Genomic DNA, 20780 nt, shown 5'->3' with positions numbered 1-20780 from the left:
AAGCACCAACTCAAATTTCTGAGATTAAAATTTAGGAGATTTTTTTTTTAATTTAGTATATGTAATATTTCATACAGAGTTTGAATTTTCAGCATGTTTTGGGGATTTCTGTGGTTTTCTTTTCTTTAAAGCCCCAAAGGTACACCTGATTGATGCCATTTATTCAGCAGAACTACAGGTACTTGGAGGGTTCAGGACCTGTACTAAGGTTGGAAGGAAGGAAAGAACAGGGGAAGTGAACAAACGTCACCATCTTGTAAGCTTGTTAATCAGTTGAAGCCTGCCTTGAAGCTAGGAGCATCACTGCTTCCCTGATGCCTGCTTTCTGTATTTGCAGGAATTGCAGTGGATAAGTATGGACTCATGTATTTTGTTGATGCCACTATGATTAGAAAAGTGGATCAGAACGGAATTATATCAACCCTGCTGGGCTCTAACGACCTAACTGCCGTCCGACCTCTCAGCTGTGATTCCAGCATGGATGTCACCCAGGTAGACTCTTACTGCATTTATTTTCTTCTCTGCCTTAGAAGAGATGGGCATCTATTTTGGATGACTGCCTGGCCACTTAAGAAATACATTATGCAGCACAAGATGATAGCATATTTGATTCATTACTGAAATGAGTGAACCATCCTTTTACTGTGGCTAACAAAGGTTATTTATGCAACTATAAAGAAATAAGGTTGAGATAATGGGAGTTCTTGTCTTAATTGCCTGTTTTTCTGTAATTACTGTAGAGCTTCCACAATGTAGCATTCATTCTTTGCACAGAAACACAATTAGCCAAAGTTACCACTGCACGTAGCTTAAATATTTCTGAAAAACAAAATCATTGTTTGAAATAGTTGCGGTTCATGACTTGGTTTCATGATTTACGCTGATAAACCCCTCACTAATTTGCTGTTGTTACACGTGGAATTTTAAACACTAGAAGTGTACTTTTCAGTTATGAGTTTTACAGTAATAATTTGTGCAACTCATAGGTACGGCTGGAGTGGCCTACTGATCTCGCTGTCAATCCCATGGACAACTCACTTTATGTCCTAGAGAACAATGTTATTTTACGGATCACAGAAAACCATCAAGTTAGCATTATTGCTGGACGCCCCATGCACTGCCAGGTTCCTGGTATAGACTACTCTCTTAGCAAACTGGCTATTCATTCTGCACTTGAATCAGCCAGTGCCATTGCCATCTCACACACAGGAGTTCTTTACATCAGTGAGACAGATGAAAAAAAAATTAATCGGCTACGCCAGGTAACTACCAATGGAGAAATATGCCTTCTTGCAGGGGCAGCTTCAGACTGTGATTGCAAAAATGATGTCAACTGTAATTGCTATTCTGGGGATGATGGGTATGCCACTGATGCCATCTTAAATTCACCATCTTCCTTAGCTGTGGCCCCAGATGGTACCATCTACATAGCTGATCTTGGAAACATCCGCATTAGGGCTGTCAGTAAAAACAGGCCCATTCTTAATTCTTTTAACCAATATGAAGCTGCATCTCCAGGAGAACAGGAGCTGTATGTCTTCAATGCTGACGGGATTCACCAGTACACTCTCAGCCTCGTTACCGGGGAGTACTTGTACAATTTCACCTATAGCAGCGATAACGATGTCACGGAGGTGATGGACAACAGTGGCAACTCCTTGAAGGTCCGTCGGGACGCCAGTGGGATGCCCCGCCACTTACTGATGCCGGACAATCAGATTGTCACGCTGGCCGTTGGCACTAATGGTGGACTCAAGCTAGTCTCAACACAGACCCTGGAGCTTGGATTAATGACATATAACGGAAACAGTGGTCTCTTAGCAACGAAGAGTGATGAAACAGGATGGACAACATTTTATGAGTAAGAATGTTTTTGGATATATTAAGCGTACATTTATTTTTCCGATGGTAGTGAGTAGGCCCTGAACTGATCCTACTGAAATTTATTCTAGGCTTTTCACTGATGCTGAATCAGGCCATTATATCTCACTCTAGTGTGATACTGGAAATGATTAAGTGGCTACTTGATATCATCCGTTTTGGCGGGTCCTTTGGGTGGGTATCGAACCACCTAAATTCCTGCCTGCAGTGTGAGGCCAGTGGGGAAGCTCACCCCCCTCCAGCACCAAGGACTGTGTGCCACATTCAGAAACTCATGTTTGATTTCCTGCACTTGGGCCCTGGCTTTCAGTCATCAGCAAGGCAGCAGATAGCTCACATCCAGACCAGCCCCCCCGCATCTATGGCTCCTACTGAGCTCCCTCTCTCTAGGAACCCTAATGCTGCGGTTTCCTTTGGAACTCAAATTATATATCTTTCTGTTCAGACTCATATATTACTTATGGTTGTTAAAACGTTGATTAACTTCACTGATTGTTCATTCTGGACACAAGTGAGGAAATTAGATCCCCAGCTATCTGTCAGACCCCTGGTGTAACTTTCATAATTTGTAGATAACTCAGAAGCACACCGGTGTTCATGCTCGAGCTTATACATTAAAAAGACAGAACTTTCTTTTAAATTAAATTCATCAGAGATGGAGTTCAAAGGTATATTTAAAATCTAGAAAAGTAGTCAGATTTTTATTAATATTTCTCCTATTCTTCATAGTCTAATTATTGATTAAAAAAAATTAAAAGTAGAAGCTAAATGATGTATTGAAAATATATCTAACTTTTAAGTATGGCAAGTCTGATACCATATATTTTGTTTGAAATAATTAATTAGTGATTACTGAATATAATTTCTCAAATTAGTGTGTAGAAAGTATGAATAGGGCTTTATATTTCATTTCCAATTTTAAGCTTATTTCTCAAGTTACAAACTAGCAACGATACACACCTATTTTAGTTCTTTAATTCACCTTGGTCACGACTTTCTTTTTCAGAGAAAACATAAGTAATGCAGGAATAAAATGAAGGGTGCTCAATCTGTTCTAAGTTCATCTAAATCAGCATTGCACATCAGTATTATGTCCACCGTTTGTTTTTTTTTTCTGTAGAAAGGAAAGCAGTGCCCTCTGGTGGCCCCTTCTGATGTGGCCTTGGAACTTGAGGCGCTGCGATTTTTTCATCTAGACTCTGGGCAGAGATGTAGAGGTTTTTTTCTCCTTAGTATTTTGCAAAGAGTATTCCGTTTTCACACATTAGTTACAAAATTAATTCAGTTACGTGAACGAGTTAAAGCTCACTGTCCTAGCAGGTCGTAAAATCTCACATTATTGCTGAAATGTGGATGCCCTTTCTAGGTAGGTTTGTTGTTGTTTCCTCAATAGCTAGCTCAAATTTCAGATCAGAAGTCAAATAAACTATTTATTTCTCAAAATACCAGTATGCAAATTATTTTGGTAGCTATAAGTTACTATCAGTTAAGGATGAAATGAAACTTAGCCAAAGAGAATTTGTAAGGACAGCAAAATAGTCTTCTGTGCCATCACTCTCATGCATTCCTACAGAGATCATTAATACCCAAAATTGTTAATATGGCAGCAGAACTGGAAAAGAACAAATGTCTTTTAAGTAGTTAAATACTACTTGAACTAAGGTTCTTATGAAATACTTATTTCAGTGCATTTACATCAAGCAGACACTGAAGTGCCATGCTATCTTTTTGGGTATATTCCTTTATCTGAAACTGTACCCTGGAAGTCCTCACAGAATTAAAATTGTGCAGTCTCTCTAGGTATGATGTGTATATGCAGAGAAATGCACACAGAAACTATGTATGTACGTTATATATATAGTGCATGCCTAGCTGGATGCAGTTCATTTGCAGTAGGAATAGGCAAGGCTCTTCAATAACACAACAGGTACCACAAGGCTCAGGTGGGGTAATTTAAGCTCGATTTGGGCATAAAGCAGAGATCTTTGAAGTGGCCCTCAGTGGTGTCCCACTTGGTCTTGAGAGCATCCTAAGAGAATGCTGCAGTTTTCTTCTGGAATGAACTTGTTTTTTATAAGGGAGAGAAAACAGGGATATATGTAAACGTATGTGGATCTGCAGCTTCTCCTGCTCTATGTTAAGCCAGAAGCTGCTGTTCCTCCTTTCTGCAGCAGTGTGTAGGGCACTGTCCCACCTGCTTCCACCTGATTCCACCTGCATGTTGCAGGCAGTGCACAGCTCAAGCCTCAAAGACCCAAATACTGGCAATGAAAATTGCACAAGATACTGAGGTGCCATAGTACTGGACATGGGAGAGCAGCCTTCAGTGCCTTGTCATAAGCCTGCTGAAGGGATGCACAGGTGGGGTGTTGGTAGCTGTGTCAGACAGTCAAGCTATGGGTGTGTTTGGTGGCAGTGCCAGCTGAGAGCCACAGGGGTCAGACCCCATCTCTGGGCTGCAGGCAGAAGTAGCCCACAGCTTTCCTGTCTGCCTGGGGCACCGGCGGCTGGTGGTACCTAGAGCTGTCCTGGGAACCTTTGGTCTGGCAGACACAGTCACCTTTAGCAATATGTTAGTGGGCTAGTAGTGGGCTGGGGTTTTAAGATACTGGTGTTCAAAAAGGCTCTCTCCCCTTGAATTTTTATTAGTAGAAAAAACTTGGGATTAAGCCTTACTCTAAATGAAGTCAGTAACAAAAGCTCAGGAATTTTAGTGTATCCAGAACCCACTTCATTTGAAGATAAAAAGATTGCCTGAGCAGATCTGATTCATCTAGCCTAATACTGTTATCATGGACTGTGATATGTATTGGCTGCTTCTGAAGAAGTCCCAACCAAGAAGTCCCACGTCAATTAGTATATTTTCCATTTCAAAATTTTTAACCTAATTAGACCCAGGTTCATGTCACAAAAAAGAAAGATTTATAGAAATTTAACTCTTATATATCCTTATTATTTATTATTATTCAGATAAATATCTCAGTGTTGTATTGTACTAAGCACTTGCTCTCACATAATACAAATATTTTTTTAAAACCCCTCAGTAACTTCTAAACTTTGTAGTACCTAAGTTTATGAATTTAAAATTATTTACCTTGAATGTATTTTTAGTAGGATTTTATTGATGCAATGGGTAATGTAGAAATGCCTTCTTGATACATTGGTATTGCAGTGTGTTTATATCATTTAAGTAGTGATTTTTTAAATTATATGTAGCTCATAAACTAAATTGTCTGCAGATATTCATACAGAGTATTTTTGTATGAATCACTTTAAATGTGTCCATCACTTGCTTATAAACCCTTTTTATCTCTGCCATTGCTGACTTCAAATATTGTGGCCAGCAGTGGGAAATACACCCCACAGCATGGGGCAAAACATTGATTTCTAGAAATAGCAGTCGAATATTTTAATTTTCTGTTTCAATCTGTGAACATCCTCATCCATATTTACTTTTTATACTGCCCTTGTACTCTGAATGGAGCTTCTCAGGGAGTAGCCCACAGCAATCCCACTAATTTTTCCCGGGTTAATTAAAGACCCAGCAACATGAATGGTTTAAATTAATGTCTCATTTGCATTGCCTAAAATATACTTGCTGATGGGGAATTTCGCCAACCATTTTTCTGGCTATTCACCAAGCTCTGCATAGTCACACTGAACCCACTCATAGACTTTCTTAGTTTGTCCTAAATAACATTGTCTCTTCTGTAGTATCTGACACCTCAGTATTCTCTTCATCACTCCACTAGTCACTGAACACAGCAAAGTAGTCCACATACAGACTCTTAGGGTGTATCTCCTTATTATTAACATTTGAGATTTTTGAAATGGTCCATTTTTTGTACTTTTTGCTTTTCCTTGCTAGATGGATGCTTGCTGGATCAAGCTCTTCCCTCTTTTGTACCTTTTTAAATATTCTCTTGTGAAAACCTTTATATAGACTTAACCAAACCCCCTTTCACAGAGTATCTCAACATATTATCTTTTATACAATATCTTGTTGATATGGTAAATATATATATAGGTAGAAATTTGTGACTTTTGTTAAGAAGAATCATGCTGCTTTATCTTTATTTAATCCTGAACTGCTTAAATGAACACAATATATTATTGGTCCCTTTTAGGTCGCATGACGCTTTGTTTTATTGACTTGCTTCTTTGCTTAATCCTTCCGTTGGTTCTGGTAAGGCTTGTTGCTCCACAGGTCCTTTCTTTCCTTCCTCCCCAATATTCAGTTGAACGGGTGCAACCATTTGCAATGGATTGGAAAGGCATATTTTGTATTAACTGAGGAGCCAGTCTGTGTATTGATTTTGAGAATATGCTGTACAGTTCAGGTGGCCTACTCTGAGGTTTCTGAATGCTTTAATTGTAAAAAGTCATGTTGGAAGCACTGATTGTTTTTCATCATTGCAGCTAACCACGATGCCCAAAGAACTCTGCTAACTCCAAGATACTAAATGTGCTCCTCTTCTCTTCTGTTACTCTCAGGCAGTGCAATGGATTTACCAGTTCTCTTCCAGGCTTCCCGCTCCCTGGATTTCTACATTCGAAGGATGACCAGTTGGTTTCAATCTCTACCTAAACTTTTCCCTTTATCTACACAGGACATTTTTTCTTGCCTTTCTGCTGTTTAGAAGTATGTGTGCTTTAGTAGCCGCTGGGTGAGAGACTCTTGCACAAGTAGAGAACTGCAGCAAGCAGAGTGCCAGACCGGAATACTGGTTTTTTTCAGGTCCCCATTTCTTGCCCTTAAGATCCCAGGGATTGCTTCTTTAGCATACATATGTACACAAATATAGCATACTAAAGGAAAGGGAGAAACAGGATGATGTCATTTCAGGCAGTATTCCTTTTTTCCCCTCTCCTCAGGCTTTATACCTCTAAATAAATTTAACTCAAGAAACTCCTGGAGAGCCTTTTTTCTTTTTCCTTAAATCTTTATGCCTCTGGAGCATTTAATTCATCTTCAAAGGTATATTCTGAGTCCTGGCTGCTGCCCTTTGTGCAACTCCAACCTATCCTGTGCTTTAACTTCTCATCATTCTTCTTAATGACCCAAAAGAATGACCCAAAAATGCAGTTCAGTACCACAGATAAAATGTAAATGAAGTTATGTTCTCAAGCTGATGTCTTTTTTTAATGTCTTATGGCAAGGTTATTCCTTGATATGTCACTTAAAACCATACTTAGTAGTTTCCACTAGGTATTCAATTGCAAATGTGCAGTGTATGCAATTGTATATTGTAGTATCCATCTTAAGTCCAGTTCCTTAGAGCAAAATGCAACTGTTATATTTATATATTATATAAATTTATATATACATATAACTCTATATTATAGATAAATTATAATTTACTAATTCTAGTTGTTTGAGCCAAATATCACTCTGTATATCTGTAATAATTTAATAATTTAACAGATGTTAGCCTGGATTTACACTCACGCAGCTGAGATCAGCATCACTAAAAATTATTTCATCATTATAGTCTCTTTCAAGAACAGAGAAGTAGCTATGGCCAGGATGTTCTTGAAAATCTGTTTCATTCTGGGTTTTTCGCACAGATTTGGTGCATTATTAATACATTGGGTATTGAAATGAACATATATCCTCATGCTTTTTTGCTCTCACTAACTTTTCTATTAGCTATGATCATGAAGGGCGTCTGACCAATGTAACACGTCCCACTGGAGTGGTAACTAGTCTTCATCGAGAGATGGAAAAGTCCATTACCATCGACATTGAGAATTCTAATCGGGATGATGATGTCACGGTCATCACAAATCTCTCCTCTGTGGAGGCTTCCTATACAGTTGTTCAAGGTACCAAAGCACACCTCTCAGCACATCTCCTAACCACACACATGCCTTGAGAAAGCAATTCACAAAAGATTTGTGTCATTAGTATGCTCATGAGCAGGGGCAAAAAGTATCAGGTTTGCAAGAAAAATTCCCATAAGGCTCATTCCTAAAATGACAGGTCTTCTGGACAGGTAAGAGACACTTCACAATCATACTTTGTGACAAATATATATGATCATTATCTGCTGGTGTAAGTGAGTCCTGCCGTTACCTCTTGGGTCAGGTTCACTTTACCCACTCGCATATACCTCTTGGGTCAGGTTCACTTTACCCACTCACATTTCTCTGTACTTCACTACAAAATTTGTTCTGACTTCAGTGCCACAGAGATGCAGTTTGACTGCAGAATGTTGGAGAAATCCTTGCGGAGAGAGAGGCTCAGGTAGCTTTCTAATAATAGAAATGAAATCTTCCAAATTGACACACCACCATTAAATAAAATGTAGACCAGCCAAGGCAGAGGATGATCTTGTGCCATAGTTAGTGCTTCTGAGAAGTGTTACAGACCAGGGATAGCAGGAGACATCAGCAACAAAGGGGTTAAATGCTTGTGTAAATGTTTGTATTATCTGATGAAGCAAAAACAGTTATCAAAGATAGACTGAAAGGAATTTGTTGGGTGGCGAGGGTTTTTTAATTAAGATATGTCACTGGAATAAGAATGCCATCATCAAACAATAGTATTCTCCTGACATAAATGTCAAGGTTTATAGGCTATTGCACCATGACATGTCTGGTTACAAAGACTGTACTTCGCTTATACCAGATGATTTATTATGTAGCTGCTGTCCTTCTGTCAGACCAGTATTGATGCTTTGGTGACAGTTGCACTATGGTTCTCCATCCTGGCTGAGAATGGACTTTGCTGTGTTAAAGAGCTGGAAAACAGCTCAGCCATACAAGTATGGGATTATTTTTATAACTCTTCTCCGACAGCCAAAAGGTCAGGTGTGTACATCAGTCTGGTGCTCTTCTGGTGGGGTGGCAGGAAGGCAGGGAAGTGAAGGACTGCAGCTGCCAGCTTGCATTGCTGGAGCCTCACACCTGGAGGATTTAGAGCCAAACTGGAATTCTGTACAAAGCCTCTGCTTGGAGATGGTTTTTAAACGGAGGGAGAGAGATGTGTACTCCTTCCCACTCATGAGGAGTCCAGCAGTCTTTATTTTCCCTTTTTTTTTTTTTCTTTTTGTCCTGGAGTTTAATTGTTTGTTGTTTATCCAGCAGTTCAGTTTTCAGGAGTTTTTGTTCATATTAGAAATAAATTACGTGGTTGAACACATATCACTGTGCGGTTTGATTCACAATTGCAACCGAAGGGAAAACATAATGAAATAAACACAGTATTTCTCTGCAGGCTCACTGTTACACTACTGTTCTTTACATGAATCAGTAACATCTGTAATTTCCACCATAGTACCATGTAAATGGTAATTGCAGGCTGACTTCATTTAACATCAACAGGAGTGCAATAAAAAAACCAATCAAATTAAGCTATATGTTTTCTTCATGACTGGAGTAGCTAAATTATTTTCTTTTTATCATTGCTGTAGATCAAGTGAGGAACAGCTACCAGCTCTGTAATAATGGTACTTTGAGAGTGATGTATGCCAATGGCATGAGCATTAGCTTTCACAGCGAGCCTCATGTCCTGGCTGGGACTGTGACTCCCACCATAGGACGATGTAATATTTCTCTACCAATGGAAAATGGTTTAAACTCAATTGAATGGCGTCTGAGGAAGGAACAGATTAAAGGCAAAGTGACTGTGTTTGGAAGAAAGCTCAGGGTAAGTAGGTTGTCATTACAATAATGATCTTTTCTTCTGTGGGCAGAAAATTAATTTTCCGTTTTGGAGGATATCTCTTTCCTATTTTTGCTTGTTAAAAATGTTTAACTCTGGGATTGTCTGCGGTATGACAGTCTGTATTTGAGAGGTCAGTTAACTGCATGGGATCATCTGCTGCAATCAGCTATAGAAGCTTCATTACAAAAAGTATTCCAAAAGAGGTTGGTAAAAATACCCAGAATATTGCTGCAGGTCACTCTGCTTCTGAAGCTGGTGGCTGGGGGGAATCTAGCCACTCACCATTTGCAAAAATGCTATGGCACACTTACCCCAGTTAGTCCTGGGGAGCAAACACAATTACAGTTTGAGCAGTTACATTGTGCTTCTGTAAAATCTCCCTACAGATTCATTGAGACAGGCAGATTGTGTTTATTCCCTTTCCCAAATGGCATGATTGGAAAATAATTGCCATAATTACCAAGTCATAAACATAGGATAAAAAAGACACTCAGGTCGTGTAATCCATCCCCTGCCTAATTCAAGATCTGCTGCAGCTGGATTAATCCCACTCTGTGCTTAGCTGCCCTGTTTTTCACTCCTTAGCTATCTGAACTGTCACTGGCTGCTTTTTTTTACAGTTTTGGAAAGGCTTTGAAATCCGGGGCAGAAAACAAATGTAGCACTGATCAAGTCCTGGTTCTTTCAATAATTCTTTCAACATCATTGGACATGACATACAGTTCTATGTGTTCATGATGATGCATTAAATGTTATATATGCAAACAATTATGTAGTAATTTACAAAAAAATAGTAAGACTGGGATGTTAAACTTCGGTATTTTCCTGTTGCTTAACATCTAATTCACAGTGTTGAATTAACAAGTCTTTCGTTATTCTCACAAATCCTCCAAATGCACCTATTGGGCACAGGGATAAGGTTAGACAAAAAATGGAATGAGATTAACAGCTAATCCTTAATGACTACATTTCATGGCTGTGTAATTGATTTTTGATGTGTTGACCTGCAGAAGTTGATTGTAAGTAGAAAATAGATCAGCTCTGCATTTTGACTAGGTGTTCAAAATAAAAATAAATAGGACCCTGAAATGAAATTGCTGTAATCTTAACTCTCAATACTAAAAATTTAATAGAGGTACTCATGATAATTAGCTGAAGTTAAACACATCTCAGAGCTGAAACCTTGCCTGAGATGGCTTTTCTTGCATTGTGTTTCTGCAAATCAAAACACTGCTTTATCTAGCAACACCTCAACATTTAATTGTCTAGTGTTAGTTCCTGTAACAATCATCACATATCCATTTAGCTCTTTTAAATGAAAATCACTATAAGATTATAACAGGTTGAGTGGACTGAAAATTAAATTTGAAAATGAGGGAGAAAGCATAGAATTTCTTTGCATCTCATTTATTCTAATTCATACTTATAAATTGTTCAGTGAATGAAATAGAGCAAGTGTGTTGGAACACTGCAGGGAGCAGGTGGCAGGCAAGGGAGGCTGTGGCAGCTGGGACAGCTGTGGCACGTCCTGGCACAGAGCAGGGGGCACCACTGTGGAACTGACACAACCAGTGAGAGGGCGTGTGGAGCCAGCTCCTGAATCCCAATTCAGGATCAGGAATGACCAAAAGGGATTATTGTTATCTGTGATACACCTTTTTTTCAGGTAGTGCTGCTTACCTGTGCCCCCAGCTCTGCTCACCCATGCTGTAGGCACATGGCAGCTGCACGCCTGGGCCCTGCAAAAGCCTAGGCAGACTTCATTAAACCCAGGAAGATAGACCTGCACTTCACCTTGATTATTATCTCACTTACTGTCCACTACTATTTTATGCCCACACGTTCAGTGTCTTGCAGTAGTTTCAGGTAAGGTGTTGGTAAGATTCCCTCTGAAGAGTTTTTGTTATAGTTCAGCAACATATAAGTGATTTTTTTGCTGCAAGACCTTTACCCAAGGCACAAAGTGTTCATCCCTACAGCCACTTGGTCAGCAGCAGCCAAGGGAAAAACCCACTGTGCATGTAGGCAGTGGAGCAAAACAGAAAGCTTTAGCCATGATACTTGTAATAGTGTTATTAGAGTTACCAGGACGAGTAGGAGTCAGTAATTTCATTTGGGTTTCTATATAATTAATATGACACTACAATTACACTCCCTGATTTTGCTTACTTTACCAATCAAAGTGAAGTTCTTCAATTATCCAAGCAGAGGTGCTTCTTTATTTGCCAAGTGTTGTTTTTGTGTGTGCAGAGCTCTTGTGTGTAATCATTTAAAAACCACTAATACTTTAGTTTTATATGGCAAAAAAACTAATAACCTTTATAATGGTTTTGAGATAAGGGAGAATACCTGGAGTCAGACTTTCCCATGTGCAGATTACAGCTGCAGTTACTGTAATGGGGTGAGGAAACCTCAGCAATCCCAACTGCTTTATGAAACTTAATAATTTTAAAAAACAAAACAAAAACATAAAAAAGCAAAAAGCAAAAAAAAAAGCTAAAATATTTTTTAAAAATACTTTCCTTTTGTTTTTCTTTTTACAATATCTGGCTGTTGACAAGAAACCGGGTTCTTTCAGTCACAGACTAACCTTTTAATACCATAGCTACATGTTTTTGAGAAGTGAAAGCTCTCTTCTACTTCCAAAAGAGCTCTGTGAAGGAGTGTTTTATCCTGCCTCAGACCAGGACACACTTTCATCCCACAAGGAGAGGGTTTGTTAGGTCTCTGTCACCAGGATTGATCCTACATTTACATAGTACAGTAAACAAGCTGAGAAAGTACTGAGGTTGAGTTTGGCTTTGTTTCCAATACAATAGGAGAGTAGAGTATTATTTGTTTTGCCAAGGTGTTTTAAAAATCCTATATTTTCTTTGAGTTGCTGGAAAAGTTGTTGCTGGGATAACCTTCAGGAAACTTACAGAAAAGAGCTTTTTCTGATGATTGCCCACTGAGGAAATGCAAACTGTTAAAGAGCTAAATTTTATTAATGGAAAAAATTAAGATAATGAGCGATAATTTGAAATAATTACTTCTTTACAAACACAAAATCATATTAATTTTAAATTTGCTTTCTGTATAACTGAATTTCTACGGAGTTGGTTGGGTTGGGAATTGTGTTTACCCCTGCCAGTGGAAATATCTCAGAACAACTTTCATGTCCTCAAGAAAGGCTCCAGGTTAATTTACATATTGTTTGATGTGCGGTTTAATTTTGGATAAGAGAAAATGTTGCTTAATCAAAGCTACTGTAAAATATAAGCTGAAGAACAAATTCCCCAGAAACCGATGAATACTTTTCAAGTAGTCATTGCTCTCAAATTATATCTAATTTAAAGACTTCTTCTTTATTAATGATGCATCTACAGTTAAATTACTTAAGAGGCTTTATCAGATTAGAGCATTAGCCTGAAATCTGTGGCTTTGCCTCCAGTGAATATATTCCTGTATCTCTCACTATAGCACTAGAAGCCCATCCGTTTGGCATTCCCACACTCCTTTGTCTCTGTTTTGCTCTTTTATTAGAAAAGAAAAAAAATACATCTGGGACTGAAACACTTTATGCTGTACTTCAAAAATTGTAACTGGAAAAAAAAAGAAAAATATTTAACCCAATTATTTAGCACTTCTTTTTCACAAATCTACAAGTCCATCTTTCCCAGCATATAGGATCGGGATTTTTAATGAGAAGAAATTAAACCCATCCCAAGTGATTAGGTTGCTGGGGGACTACTGAATATTTGGAAAGTGAATGAAGAAAACATTAAGTGAATGAGTTCATAATTAGAGTGTTGCAGTTACAGAACCTGAGTCACTAAAACTCAATGAAGACAGAAAATTATAATTTCTTCTGTTGTTCTTGAGAGTTGTAGGGGAAAAAGGCTAAGAAATACTGATGGCAGAAGTATAAAAACTGCTTCTATGCAAAATAATATGTTTCTCTAAGTGCTAATACTCTGCACTTTAAGACCTGGGTGATCAGTATGTCTGTCTGTCCTGACAGATGAGGGAAGCCTTTTTCTCTAAGATTACAGCTCCTGTGTTGCAGGGAGATGGGATATGTCCCAGGAAAGCACTCACAATTACACATTTGAATATACTGAAAAGTAGAAAGCAAAAGCCAGTTAACAGGAAGACATCCTACACTTGTTCAAAATGTGGGGAAATCAAGTTCTGTGTTGTACATGTGATTTTCACATGGAAGATCCCCTAGAGGCCTAGTGCCCACTGCTCACTGAGTGCAGCTTTTCTTCATTCCACAGGTGCATGGAAGGAATTTACTCTCCATTGATTACGACCGGAACATACGCACAGAAAAAATCTATGATGATCACCGTAAATTCACACTGAGGATCATTTACGACCAGCTGGGACGGCCTTTCCTGTGGCTGCCCAGCAGTGGCCTGGCTGCTGTCAACGTGTCTTACTTCTTCAACGGGCGCCTGGCCGGGCTCCAGCGCGGGGCCATGAGTGAAAGGACAGATATTGATAAGCAAGGCAGGATCATATCCCGCATGTTTGCAGATGGGAAAGTCTGGAGCTACACCTACCTGGAAAAGGTAGGTGATGTTCTTTTACCTTTTGACCTTAGCTACAGAGTGATAAAGTGCTATTCAGCTTCATTTTAAGCTCTGTATGTAAGATGCACACAAAATTATCTACAATTTGATGTGTCCCAGCTGCTAAGAACCTTTTGCACCTTATCTCAAAATTCCTTATTTTTCAACAGGTTAACTGAATTTGACCAATTTTTAATGGGAAATACTTTGGTCATGGTTTGGCTTTTGGTATGTTCCTGAAAGTAGTTAGGCTGCCTTATAATGGCATAAACTAACACAATGAATTGTGCTTAATTAAGAACAAAAATGCATGGCTAAACCTGACAGAAGGTTCAGGTAGAAACAGGTAATAAATCTCTAATCATTATTTGTTAATTGAAAATATGGCAATGCTTTTTTTATAGCCTAATTTAAAAATTTAAGTCATAAAAGCATCTTAAATATTATTTTCCCCTTCCGTTCTTTGAGGCTGTTTTTTTAAACAGGCCAGAGCCGATGTTCTCTGCTTAATTTCTCACGTATTTCACAGTGAATTGCAACTTCTAGCAGAAAGATAAATCAAGTCATTTATCTAACTCCTCTATGTCCCTCAGAAAAAGAAAATAAAAATCCTACTGAAGGGAAGGTGGCTAATAATTTGCTAGCCTACACTTTCTCTAAAGTGTCAGCCTATTCATTTCCAAGTAACAGATCCTCTCATCTGACAAGCTGACAATATTCCTGAGCAGCTTTGTACCCTGAACAAATAGACCTAATTTCCTTGTTATTCATGTAACATTATTGCTTCTTCAGTAAACTTTTCTTTAATGCCCTCTCAGAGGTCACATGCTGCTAGTAACTGTGTGTTAATTATTGTCCCTGTAGTCAATGGTACTACTGCTTCAGAGCCAACGACAGTACATCTTTGAGTATGATTCTTCAGACCGACTTCATGCTGTCACCATGCCGAGCGTAGCCCGGCACAGCATGTCAACCCACACCTCTATTGGTTACATCAGAAATATTTATAACCCTCCTGAAAGCAACGCATCTGTGATTTTTGATTACAGTGATGATGGCAGGATTTTGAAAACATCATTTTTAGGTACTGGACGACAAGTCTTCTACAAGTATGGAAAGCTATCCAAATTATCAGAAATAGTTTATGACAGCACTGCGGTTACTTTTGGCTATGACGAAACTACAGGTGTCCTAAAAATGGTGAATTTGCAAAGTGGAGGATTTTCTTGTACAATCCGCTACCGTAAAATTGGTCCTCTGGTTGACAAACAGATCTACAGGTTCTCTGAAGAAGGCATGGTCAATGCAAGGTTTGATTATACATATCATGATAACAGCTTTCGAATTGCAAGCATCAAACCCATAATCAGTGAGACACCTCTTCCAGTTGATCTGTACCGTTACGATGAGATTTCTGGCAAAGTTGAGCATTTTGGCAAATTTGGAGTTATTTATTATGATATAAATCAAATTATTACTACAGCAGTTATGACACTGAGTAAGCACTTTGATACCCATGGGCGCATTAAAGAAGTTCAGTATGAAATGTTCAGATCCCTGATGTACTGGATGACTGTGCAGTATGACAGCATGGGGAGGGTAACCAAGAGAGAACTGAAGCTTGGTCCATATGCCAACACAACAAAGTACACCTATGATTATGATGGAGATGGGCAACTGCAAAGCGTGGCAGTAAATGACAGGCCAACCTGGCGTTACAGTTACGATCTGAATGGAAACCTTCATCTCCTGAACCCTGGGAACAGCGTCCGATTGATGCCTCTGCGCTATGACCTCAGGGACAGGATTACACGCTTAGGTGACATACCATACAAAATTGATGATGATGGATTTCTGTGTCAGCGGGGCTCAGATGTATTTGACTACAACTCCAAAGGACTCTTAACAAGAGCTTACAACAAAGCGAATGGGTGGAGTGTTCAGTACCGTTATGATGGACTTGGCCGAAGGGCCTCCTGTAAGACTAACCTGGGGCATCATCTACAGTACTTCTACGCTGATCTTCACAATCCAACGAGGGTGACTCACGTCTACAATCATTCCAATTCAGAAATCACCTCTTTGTACTATGACCTGCAAGGCCACCTCTTTGCAATGGAGAGTAGCAGTGGGGAAGAGTATTATGTCGCTTCTGATAACACAGGCACTCCACTGGCTGTGTTCAGCATCAACGGCCTCATGATCAAACAGCTTCAGTACACAGCATATGGGGAGATTTATTACGACTCTAACCCTGATTTCCAGCTGGTTATTGGTTTCCATGGAGGGCTGTATGATCCTTTAACCAAACTTGTCCATTTTACCCAAAGGGACTATGATGTCCTGGCTGGACGCTGGACATCTCCTGATTACACCATGTGGAAAAACATTGGTAAAGAACCTGCTCCTTTCAATCTGTACATGTTCAAGAGTAACAACCCTCTCAGCAATGAACTGGATCTAAAGAATTATGTAACAGGTGAGACTTAACTACATTTCTTACAAATTGTGGTTTGGAAGCTGATTTGGGAAAAGGAGTCAAGACTTCTCCTAACTTAGTCATCCCTGAATTCTCCCATCAAGGTTGAGCCATTTTCCATCTTGTGTTATGAAAAGGGATGGCTAGTCCTGAATCTTTGATACTGCTGCTCCCCAAATGAAGAGTGCTAAATGAGAAGCCACGATGAATTATGAGGAGGAACCTCCCCCCGCCCCCCCCCAAAAAAAAAAAACCACACACACAAAAAACCAACCAAAAAACCCATGTAAATACTTAATTTCAGCACAGCCATAGTGCTCCTCCTGTTGAACTCGTACTGTATGGAGATGTGTTCATTCTGATTTTATGTAAAGAAAAGTCACCTACAAGAATCTTTAGCAGGTTAGTTGCAGAATCAGGAACTAGAACTGCTCAGCATCTCTTCCCTTCAGGGCTACTTTCAAAATTAACTGCTGACGGAGCCCATAGGCACATTATGAATTAACACCGAAAATGGATTTAATTAAACCTCATTTTCCCATTTCACTTTTAATATGCAAACAGTCTGTAGTCTTTAAAAAAATAATCTAGATTTTTTAAAAATTGTTTTCTCCTTAAAGATTTAAGAAATTGTATTGAATGAATAGAGCAGAGAAAGAGAAACAATAGTTTTGCTTGTGTATGTTAGATTTGTGTAAAACTTGTAACCTCTTTGTAATTAGTAATAATTTTTCACTTAGCAAGATCACACAGTATTTGAACTAGCTGCTGGCAATTTCTAGAAAGAAAGGTAATTAATATGTCTTCAGGAAAAGCTTTTTTTCAAAATTGAATATGCAATTACAATAATTAGAGTGGTGACACCATTTTTAAAAGGAGCTATCTTAATTTTAGCAGTAATTTTAATTTCAAGAAAAGTGTGCATTTCCTTCAAAGAAAATTTTTCCATATCCTTCCAATAAAATAGCAGGTGTCATTAGTACTTGGGGACATAATCATCTGTAACACACCACAGGTTCTACTCTAGCCAGTTTGCAGTTTGAAGATAGAGTAAAAATATTGGTGACAGAAGTACCCTGGGATCAAATTCTGTTGTCCTAATTTCAACAAAAGTCCTATTTTCATCCACCACTTTGATTTAGATTTTTGGTGTCAACTTACGATATTTTGCTAGGTTCTGCAATTGCATTAACACAATTTATCCATCCACTGGATGAAATCTAGGAAGATATATTGCAATTTGGTGTAACACACAATCTGTAAAAATATGTCATAGGTGATACTTTTTGCACAAGAAGTGGCGATGGTGGCACCTTGGTTGTCATAGTTTAAAAAAACCAAACAACCAACCAAACAAAACTTCCTTACCCCCCCAATCCACCCTTACTGTTAAACCCAGACACTGCTTTAGTCACAGTTTTTGCTGAAAAGGAATTCCTGTAGCAAGTGCAGTGCTGCAAAGCACATTACCTAAGCAAAATAGTAACTACTTTACATATAGATCCTCCTCTGTTTCTGTGGAATTAGGGCAGCTGAAGTGAATTATTCAGGAGATATCATTATACCATAAAAAAACCTGAAGCGTTAAAAAGGAGCAGTAACCCTGTGCCGTCCAAAGCTAGAGGAAGAATATGTTTGGCACTGTGTGATTGGAGATACATAGAAATATCTTCATAGAAGCAGGATATTTTATTACTTATTTTAGTGTAGAACGACTAACAAAAGAAGACTTGTGCTGTTGAATGCCCACAACCAGGAAGTATTACACTTTTTATGCTGTACCTCTGCTAAAAAATTTGGGGAAACAGGCTTTACACCAGCAAGTGAGTGCCATGTTGTGGCTGAGCACATCCCAGATCTCTAAGTACAGGCAGGAGCTTTGCCAGCACTGGGCACGTCTAAGGGCAGGAAGCAGAACCTGTTGCACACTTACCTGCTGTAGGCACCTGCCTGGAGTGCTTGGAATTCAGCCAGCGACCCTCGCATCCAGAGTTGCTGTGCCACAGTCTTGTCTCCTTTCAGACGTGGAGTTTGGCTCATGGGAAGCAGTGGCAGTAGCAGCAGCAGGAGCCATAGCAGGCCACGAGGAGAGAAGGCCACTGGAAAAGACAGGAGAGAATTTTAAACAAAAATGGTCATTAACATAAGTCCAAATCAAATGAGAAGTGGCCATACTCCCACACTGCTTCTGAGCTCCATGATAGCCAGAAAAGAGAAACAGAAATATAAAATGGAGTAATGGGTTTTTATTTTTTTTCTAAATGATTTTGATAACTAACATACATCATTAGTTCTTATTACTTGCTGAGTGAGAATTACCATTATTAATTTAGCTACATAGCATTTTTCAACTAGATGTGAAGTCACAGCTTTACTGGTCAAACGCAGCAGAGCTGGAACTTCCTGAGGCTGTTACCCTCCCATGCAACCCCTACCGTTCCACAGTGGGCCTGGAGGGATGGGGAGGATATTCATAGTACCTAAATTTAGACATCTGAATTACAAGTCTAGCTTCTCACTGCATTTAATAGAGCCTCCTGAGACCTGATGACAGCTACTAGAAGTAGGACATAGAAGAAAAGACGTGTATTTTTCACAGAGGACTTTGCAGATGTTTTTAGGGGTACTAACCTAATAAAACATTGTTTTACAATACAGTTTATAGATTACATGAGACACATCAGAAAGTGTCAGAGATGGGCCAAGTGTTGCATACGGTAAAGTAATAATCCATGTGCTGTTAATGGAAGAAGAATTAAATAGGTGGTATATGCCATGATGTAAAATAAATTGAGTTCTGCTGCTACCTGAAATTAAGAAGGTCAAGGATGGATTTCCTAAATGGTTTGATTTCTTGTATTTGTTATACACATTTATTTCTCACTTGCCTGCTTACTTTTGATTTTTAGATGTCAAAAGCTGGTTGGTGATGTTTGGATTTCAGCTTAGCAACATTATTCCTGGTTTTCCTAGAGCAAAAATGTACTTTGTGTCACCACCATACGAGCTGTCTGAGAGTCAAGCATGTGAAAATGGACAGGTAGGCAGAAATATGAAGTTATTTTTCTTGATAAATTTGCCCCACTCTATGAACAGAATGACCAGCTCTTCTGTAGTTACAGCAGAAGGCCAAGTATTTATTTCAGTGTAGAATAGAAGTGAATACAGCTAGATTTTATACTAATGAACATATGCCTTTCTTGCCAGCCTTTGTTATTATCATAATTACAGTGTCATTAGTTTGTCTTTTATTGAGTTGTTCCTTGATTAACAAGTTGTAACTCGATTAACTTGATTAGCAGTGACAAAGGGAGACTTTGTCAGGGTAATTTATCATCTGTTGTATCTTTGGTAAAACCATCCTAATAATATACGTATTGCAATAAACTTAGGTTGGTACTTGCTGTACTGCTAAGAAATGCTTCCACTTCTTACCCTGCAATAGGATTTCTCATCATTTTTTGTCTGACACTTATCAGAGAGGCTTTGATTTCCTACTCCAGTTAATTTCAGTTACAATGTTCTTTCTTATTTGTCATGGTAAGCTGGAAAATGGTATATGCTTTCCACCTTTATAATAAAGTTCAGCCTATTTAGTTAACTTAAGAAGAGTACTAGGTCAATTCTGAACTAAGTCTATGCCAGGCTTACTTCGTATTTGTGGTAAGACAAGTGAAATGGTCATGTAAACCTAAATACTCTGCTTTCACAGGCTTTGAAGTAATCTAAGTATCTAAATCCTCTCTTCAGGAATTGCTTGGTATTTTGGAGCCCAAAGCATTTTAGTTGTATATACTGGTTGAAATCTCAGGGCAAAAGTGTCCAGAAATGCCTGTTTGGTTTAGGCTCTAATTAAAATTGTGCTAGACCTGAGTCTTACTTATTCTTATAACATCATCTAATTTGCCAAAATTGAGATTTGTGGTACATATATGCTACAAAGGATGATTAATGAGAAATATTTTATTTGGTATTACTGATAGTAAAACAATTAGGCAAATGAGTATTTACTTAATTCTGAATGGGAATTTAGGGGTGGATAATGGAGGTTGGTCTTTCCATAGCATATAGGTTTTCACTGCATTACTTTCTGTTAAGAAAGCAAAGATTCATATTGGTCTCTGAAATTAGTATTTTCAGATCTTTATCTTTGGTGTTTTGTTTTCCCCAGCTAATTACAGGAGTTCAGCAG

At 38.7% G+C, this 20780-nt stretch overlaps 1 protein-coding gene across 1 annotated transcript in view; it reads left to right on the top strand.

Annotated features, from left to right (window-relative positions):
• TENM2 (teneurin transmembrane protein 2) overlaps positions 1-20780 on the top strand; it is a 468850-nt gene that overhangs the window by 445682 nt on the left and 2388 nt on the right. Inside the window, exons 21-28 of the mRNA XM_010001945.1 lie at positions 338-492; positions 987-1861; positions 7532-7707; positions 9297-9532; positions 13813-14109; positions 14974-16588; positions 19498-19628; positions 20760-20780. Coding sequence (XP_010000247.1) covers positions 338-492; positions 987-1861; positions 7532-7707; positions 9297-9532; positions 13813-14109; positions 14974-16588; positions 19498-19628; positions 20760-20780 — 3506 coding nt within the window. The remainder of the gene's footprint in view (positions 1-337; positions 493-986; positions 1862-7531; positions 7708-9296; positions 9533-13812; positions 14110-14973; positions 16589-19497; positions 19629-20759) is intronic.

The sequence above is a fragment of the Chaetura pelagica genome, unplaced genomic scaffold (assembly GCF_000747805.2).
Source record: "Chaetura pelagica isolate M959 unplaced genomic scaffold, ChaPel_1.0 scaffold356, whole genome shotgun sequence".
Classification (NCBI taxonomy): domain Eukaryota; kingdom Metazoa; phylum Chordata; class Aves; order Apodiformes; family Apodidae; genus Chaetura; species Chaetura pelagica.
The sequence above is the reverse complement of the archived record's forward strand: the minus strand, read 5'-3'. Positions and strand labels throughout refer to the sequence as shown.